This window comes from Schistocerca piceifrons, chromosome 10 (genome assembly GCF_021461385.2).
Source record: "Schistocerca piceifrons isolate TAMUIC-IGC-003096 chromosome 10, iqSchPice1.1, whole genome shotgun sequence".
Classification (NCBI taxonomy): Eukaryota; Metazoa; Arthropoda; class Insecta; order Orthoptera; family Acrididae; genus Schistocerca; species Schistocerca piceifrons.
In genome coordinates this window covers 95,875,395-95,883,373 of record NC_060147.1, presented here as the reverse complement: position 1 = coordinate 95,883,373, position 7,979 = coordinate 95,875,395, and the positions used below count along the sequence as shown (strand labels likewise).

Genomic DNA, 7,979 nt, shown 5'->3' with positions numbered 1-7,979 from the left:
CACAAATTGTAATCTGTTATACGAGACTTACGTTGGTAGAGACAAACACACACGTAGCCTTAAATTATGAGTCGTTTACGGATATACTATCACTAACAATGACCAACATAACAAATGCGACAGCCCAGATGTTAATTTCATTATTTCAGGTATTTGTCAAAAGTGTGATGGCAGTGGAAACAAGGCTCGTTCAACTTCTCTGCAGGCCAACTCTGTGACTGGACCAACAATGAAAAACTATTACTTGATACTAACCGCAACTGCAAACTGAAATCATCTTCTATGTTGTCATCGTCCCAATTGTCTTCCCATACGCTTATATCCTCATCGTCCTCGTCTTTCCCTGTCCAATCTGGAATAAAATTTTAACAACTAGTTTGGAAGCATTTGTACTAAAATATTTCGAATTTAATTTTGTCAGTCATTACCTTCAGCGGGAAACTCTTCAAATTCGTCATCTTCTTCTAGAAGACCCAAATCAACTTTGCTTTTATCTGACATTATTCACTGTTACCTAAATTACAATTTGCACACAATAACAGAACTGAGAACGGCAACGAAAAACCACAACTCACTCTTATGACTTATGAGTTGCTCACTTGTTCTGAATCTGATCTGAGTACTAAACACTAAACACAGAGTTGTTCATATCAGCGTGAGATGCATCGACCATTCGACCGGAACAGGTCTTCGAGGAAAAGAATTGTTCTGAAAGAAAACTAGTAATGGAAACCTATTTGCATTCATATTCGAAAATTGTAAAATTAAATAATTTTAAAATTAAGTAATTTATTATCAAATGATCCGTACATGAAAAGGCTGCTATTTTGCGACTGAGGTAACAACTTTACCTGAAGTGGCTCTGTTGTTCCACGGTTGTACCAATAACATCTTTGGCAAATATGAATGTGTCATAATCGCTGAATTGAGCTGCCAAGCAGAAGTGTCGTTTGTTTACCGCGTGTGGGATTTTGTGATATGTTGTGATAGCCTTTGTTGATGTTATTGTGATTGAAAATGACTAAAATCAAACCAAAGAAAGTTACTATAGCAAATCCCGCAGCAGCGACTAGCCCCCCGCCAGTAGCAAATCTCAGCACGTTCAATTTATGTAAATTAATAAAGTTATTAAACAGAAAAAAATTATTGGCCCTCAAATGGTTTCAGAGAATAGGCATGCTGAACAGAGAAACAGCGTGCGATAATTGCGGCAGGCCGATGACACTGGTTCACCGACAAAATTGCACCGGCTCCAGAGCTGACAAGTATGAGTGGGAGTGCAATAAATGTCGAATGTGTACCAAGTCCCTAAGAAATGGCACTGTTTTCCAATCTAGTAAATTGTCACTTCAGAAAATTACGATTCTGATGTATTTTTGGGCACATGATTTTCCACCATGCGTTGCTCAGAGAGAACTTTCGATTACTGTGCGTACTGTTAATAAGTGGTATCTATTGTGTCAGGAGGCCTGCATGGATGCGCTGATCAGAAATACTTCTAAGCTTGGAGGAGAAGGACGCAACCTAGAAGTTGTAGAGGGCAAACTTGGGAAGAGGGCAGTAGATAATTACAGGACCCCAGCAGAGCACCCTGTCATTGGCGTTATTGATGTTGACAATGGTAGCTGCTTTTTGCAGGTAGTGATAGGTAACACAAAAGCTACACTGATAACTTTACTGAAAGAGAGGATTGCAAATGGAACTACACTTCACTCAAAATGCTGGAGGCTTCGTGAATGCTATAGTGACGATAAATTCTGTAAAGTTGTCAAGAATCATAAACTTACTCTCAGTAATGAAGTGGGAAACACCTTTCAAAAACTTCATGCTAAAGTGTGTAAATCAGGAGATAATGTGGGCACAGAATTGTCATTTGATCCATTATTGTGCGCTGCCATTTACAAGAATGCCATGAAAAATGAAGAATTTTTCTTTGTGAAATTTCTCGGAGAACTAGGAACCCTATATCGTGATGGAATTCGGTAAGCAAAATAGAGGATGGAACTTGCATATGTCACATGAGATGTCAGCATAAGCTCTAAGAAATATTTTTAATTTCAGATATGAGATGATGAGCCAGTTGGAGCATACTGATTCGGTAAGTAATAACAACAGATTGCAACTTTTTAATGGTCAAAAGCTGACATTAGTAATTAGTAAGATAACAAAATTTCTGTAGTGGAAATGTGATAGTTGAAAAGTGTACTGTTTAGTCTCTCAGTTTTTATGGATGTATGTCAATGGACTTGTGTCTTGTATTATGTGTTGCACAAATATACAAAAAAGGGTCATATTCTTACAAAGTTTAGTTCATTAGTTTGATGCCATTATTGTTCCTGCACAATCAGAAACTAGTTTTCATAATAGAAAAAGTGTTCTAATTTAACTGCTTAGTCTTCTGTGGCCATAGTCAATTGACATTAAAAGTTTTCAAAGTTTTCTGATTAATCGGATCAGCACAGCTAATGCACACCAGTAGACCCAGACAAAAAGGCCACTGTCACCATTGCTAAATCATTGGCTTGGCCAGTATAGGTTTTTTTTACAGTGGGGTCATTTCATGTCAGTTCAACCATTCAGTACACTAATTCTACCATGTGTAGAACACTCGCATACAAAGTATTAGTTTCCCCTGACAATTAGTTCCAGAATTATGACTTGTGAAAGAAGGTGGCATGACCCGGAAATTGCAACCCGCATCTGGCAATCTATCTTCAGACCCAACTTCAGGTCTTAATAACTTTGGAACTATTCCACACAGTTCAGTGAAATTTTTACAACCCAGTAACATCCATCTAGAGAACACACTCCATGAATCAAAACACCAACAACATATTTCTGAGGGAAAATAAAAAATTCCGAAATGTGATTTAAAAAATGTAATACGTTAAAAGGTACATATTGTAGGTGCCCTCTATGCCAAATATAATTCACTCAAAAAGGGTATAAATTTTTTGTGGTAAGCTTAATGTGGCCTAAGCGCACACAGAACTCATCATGCCCATATCAGTCGCAAAAACTCAGTTACATGCACACGAAAATTCAAAAATTTAAGAAATTACCTCAAAAACATGGATTTTCTAAGTGTGGTAGCACAAAAGGGACAAGTCGTATACAAGCCAAATTTCACGCACTGCATAAGTAGACCATAATGATATATATCTCAAAATTTCAGCATGTTATTGCAGACATTTGTGTACAATGGAAGTTGACAGATTGGTTGGTTGGTTTTGGGGAAGGAGACCAGACGGCGTGGTCATCGGATTAGGGAAGGATGGGGAAGGAAGTAGGCCGTGCCCTTTCAGAGGAACCATCCCGGCATTTGCCTGGAGTGATTTAGGGAAATCACGGAAAACCTAAATCAGGATGGCCGGACGCGGGATTGAACCGTCGTCCTCCCGAATGCGAGTCCAGTGTCGAACCACTGCGCCACCTCGCTCGGTGAAGTTGACAGATGTATTTGGTGATGTGGTCATTGTTCCACAACACAGTTTTGTAAAAACATATTGTAAACTGTTATGCCTCTTCTTATCCTCTCCAACAACTGTTTAATCACTAAGCAACAACGTACAGACAGAGTAACACAACCTATCATTAATGTTTACTGCACCTTAACTGCTAAAAACCAGCTGATTGTGCTTCGAACAGAAGCACTTTAGTTACTGTACTCTGTACATTGAGTGGCAAATTGTACTGTCTTCCTGACACTGTGGTAGGAACTGGAACTGTCATAAGAATATGTTCGAAAGGAATCCAACACCTGTCTGCCAAACGTGGCCAATGAAATGATCTTGCTGGTCCTATGAAGTTCACAAATACATCACCTTCTGCTTCACAGTACTCTGTGACACATCCTAAGTACCATTTGTCATCATAAACAGCAATAACATAGCAACCTGGTTGTATGTTGCTGCTTTTGCTTCTGAATACTGAGTCAGACACACTGTGAAGACACATGTTGTGCATGAACTTACAGTTATAACCGGACAGTCTGCTCATCTGCACATTGTCAGAGTCCGCTGGAGAGAAGTGATGATGGATCCTTGTGTCTGCAACAATTTTAACGTGTTCTAGTCTGCTTTTTAGCAACTCTTCGACTGATTTCACCTCATCTTTCGAAACATAGAATGATTGTATGCGAGATATATTTTTCTGTACCCAAGTAAATAATTGAAAAGGTGTTAGAATGGGACCTTCTGTAAGGTGCTGCAGACTAGCTTGTAATGCCATGCTCTTAATGGTAGCACCAATACCATCACATACATTTTTACCATGACTTGGTGCGAAAAAATTCCATTCTGCATGAATCTGAAAGTCATGGTAATGCATGCATAAATTTTTAAGATTTTTACAGTTTTTGTACTGACTAGCTGCCCCATCACTGAAGTATTTCGCAAAATGTACGTGAGGCAGCTTGTTTTTCACATATTCCATGACAGTGCGAATGTGGGCATGAACTGCAATGGCATGGTGACAGACACATCACCTGATCACCTCTATAGTAAATTGCAAATGGCTGGAGAGTTGCTTAACTGTTGTCCCAATGATATCCTTGAACTATAAATGCATAATTTTCAGAAAAGTCTAATATTACTATAATTTCATCTTGTTTCAAATTATCCTTACAAAACTGGAGATAAGCTGATTGTGCTGTTGCTGTGAAGCTGTATGTGGTCAGTTTGTCCGTTTTTTTGACAACACATTTCAACAAAATCTTCCACTGTACTTTGCTTTGTTTCAAGACTTGTGCGGTCCATGTGTGTCCATTGTTTATAAGAAACAAGTTCATTGTCATCCATAAGGAGTTCACCATACAGTTTGTTATTCAAGTGTTCTGCAAGATTTGCCTTACCAGGACACTTTTTACACCTGTGTATCGTGCACTGGTAGGAACTGATGTCACACACCAGCAGCTTCATTGCACCTTTGTAATCCAGACCAGAATCCTTTATAGCAGCAAATGTCAACTTAGTATTTTGATGGGTCTTACATACAGAAACATTGTGTGTGCCTCTTGCACTTACAGGCACAACCCATTTTGGCCGAAGATTGAAAAAAAAAATGATAGACCTACTTCAGTATTGGGATACTTTTCCTTGAATTCTGCATATAGTTCTGATATGTTGCATAGCAACAGACTTTTTTTGAATCTGTACATGTACATTTCCCATTTTCGCCATTACATAGTCTTTTTTTCCAGGCATTATTCGGCTGTAGTCGTTATTTTCATAAAACTCCGACACTAGCATCTTTATTTCTGAACTAAATTGCTTACCCTGAGTGTGCTGACGTTGTGGAAGCACTCCTTGGGTTGCTTTTATTTTCCTAGCTTGCTTTACCGTATGTGTAGAAACATTGAATTCCTTTGCAGTGTAGTCAGTAGACCAGCTGGAACGTGCAAGGGTAAGAATAGCTACTCTTTTTGGCGTGTGGATATGGCACATTTTTCTTTCAAATCATGCACAATTTTGTCTAAATCAGAGCATTTTTGGTATGATTTCTATTCCTTTGGAGCAAATAGTTCTTCCTCTTCCGCCGTTAGTGAGTCAGCTATTTTGTGTTTTAATTCCACTTGAGCTTCTTGTAGTTTTCTTCTACCATAGCTGGGCCTGTCTCTTTTCCCAACTTTGTGTGTCTTCGTGGGAGACAAACCAAGAGCAGTCACTGAAGTATTTAATTGCTCATTCGCTGTGGTTGTAGGTGGCTGATACTCTTCGTCACTGTCATGTAAATTATCAGAATATTCTTCATTTTTTAGCAGTGTAACACACCTGTAACTAAACTTTTGTCTTGGTTTCATGTAAAGTCCCATGCAGTATTCACTTTCAATACTGATTTTATATGAATTTCTCTGAGGCTACACTTCACTGTCTTGTTATGAATCCTAAATGGATCAAAACAACTTCTTTGTAGGAAAGAATGCTTATCCAGAAACACTTTCATATGATGATAACAAACACTAAAGTTTCCTGGAACTGTACTTCTTGTGCCCACAGGCTGTATCCCGGATCTCCATAGCAACAAATCTTGGTCCGATTCATCCAGATCATACAGTACAAAGCAAATACATTCAGATGCTTGTGCTCTACCAGTACTGCAACTTGTTTGAACAAAAGCACCACTAGTACACTCTTCTGCCTCCATACTGACTTTTCACAACAGTACTGACCAGTCTGAACTAGAATCTTTAAAACATGAGTAACTTGTAATTGTTGTTTGTTTCCTTTGTTGTTCCTGCCTAACAATGACTCATTCTGTCCCTGAAAACTACCATTGTTTAACTTTCTGTTGCCTAATGGTTCCCAACAATTGCTGTAGCTTTATCTGAAACCAGCTGTCTGCATCATCACTATTACTTGCTAAATCGTGTTAAAAGAAACGTAACCAAATACATCTCTGTCACATTTTATTGTACACAAATGCCTTGCAATAACAAGTTGAAATTTGGCACATATTATATTATGGTCTACTTATGCAGTGTTTGAAATTTGTCTTGGATCTCACTTGTCCCTTTTGTGCTACTACACTTAGAAAATCCATGTTTTTCAGGTAATTTTTCAAATTTTTGTATTTTCGTATGCATGTAACTCTGTTTGTGTGACTGATATGGGGAAGATGAGTTCTGCGTGTGTTTAGGCCACATAAAAAAAAATCCCTTTTTGAGTGAATTATATTTGGCATGGAGGGCACCTACAATATGTACCTTTTAACGTATTACATTTTTTAATCACATTTTGGATTTTTTTTCCCTCAGAAATATGTTGTTGGTGTTTTGATTGATAGAGTGTGTCCTCTAAGTGGGTGTTACTGGTTGTAAAAATTTCACTGGACTGTGTGGAATAGTTCCAAAGTTATTAAGACCTGAAGTTGAGTCTGAAGATAGATTGCCAGATGCGGGTTGCAATTTCTGGGTCGCACCACCTTCTTTCACAAGCCATAATTCTGGAACTAATTGCCAGGGAACTTAAAATTTTGTACATGGGTGTTCCACACTTGGTAGCATTGGTGTGCTAAATTTCAGCCAAATCTGAGACTTTTCTTAGAAAAGCTGCAATTATCTGCTACCACTCTTCAGCCCTTGTGGAAACATCTACTCTATACTCCACAAACCACAGTAAAGTGCATGGTACAGGGTATGTCCCATTGAACCAGTTATGAGGATTGCTTCCCATTCCATTCATCTATGAAGTGTGGGAAGAATTATTGTTCGAATGCCTCTGTGTACGCAGTAACTGTTCTAATCTTATCCTCACTATCCCTATATGAGCAATACATAGGAAGTTTCCAGAATGAGATTTTCACTCTGCAGCGAATTGTGCACTGATATGGAACTTCCCAGCAAATTAAAACTCTGTGCCGGACCGAGACTCGAACTCGGGACCTTTGCCTTTCGCGGGCAAGTGCTCTACCATCTGAGCTACCCAAGCATGACTCACGACCTGTCCTCACAGCTTCAAATCTGCCAGTATCTTGTCTCCTACCTTCCAAACTTCACAGGTCGTGAGACGTGCTCGGCTAGCTCAGATGGTAGAGCACTTGCCCGTGAAAGGCAAAGGTCTTGAGTTCGCGTCTCGGTCCAGTACACAGTTTTAATTTGCCGCAAAGTTTCACACAGTAAGTTTTAGTATATTCATAGAGCCATCATTTAAAGCTGGTTCTTGAAACTTTGATAATAGACTTTCTCAGGATAGCTTACATCTATCTTCAAGAGTCTTCCAATGCAGTTCATGCAGTATCTTTTTGACACTCTCCTATGGATCAGACAAACCTGTGACCATTTGTGCTGTGCTCCTCTTTATATGTTCAATATCCCCTGCTAGTCCTATGTGGCATGGATCCCACACACATGAGCAGAACTGTGGAACCGGTTGCATAAGTGATTTGCAAGAAATCTCCTATATAAATTGAGTGCACCTCCCTAGTATTCTGCCAATAAACAGAAGTCTACCACCTGCTTTACCCATGACTGAGCTTATGTG

At 39.0% G+C, this 7,979-nt stretch overlaps 1 protein-coding gene across 1 annotated transcript in view; it reads left to right on the top strand.

Moving 5' to 3' along the window:
• Positions 1–932: 932 nt before the first annotated feature.
• Positions 933–7,979, top strand: part of LOC124718720 — a 211,695-nt gene continuing 204,648 nt past the window's right edge. Inside the window, exons 1-2 of the mRNA XM_047244338.1 lie at positions 933–1,982; positions 2,062–2,098. Coding sequence (XP_047100294.1) covers positions 1,018–1,982; positions 2,062–2,098 — 1,002 coding nt within the window. The 5' untranslated portion in view covers positions 933–1,017. The remainder of the gene's footprint in view (positions 1,983–2,061; positions 2,099–7,979) is intronic.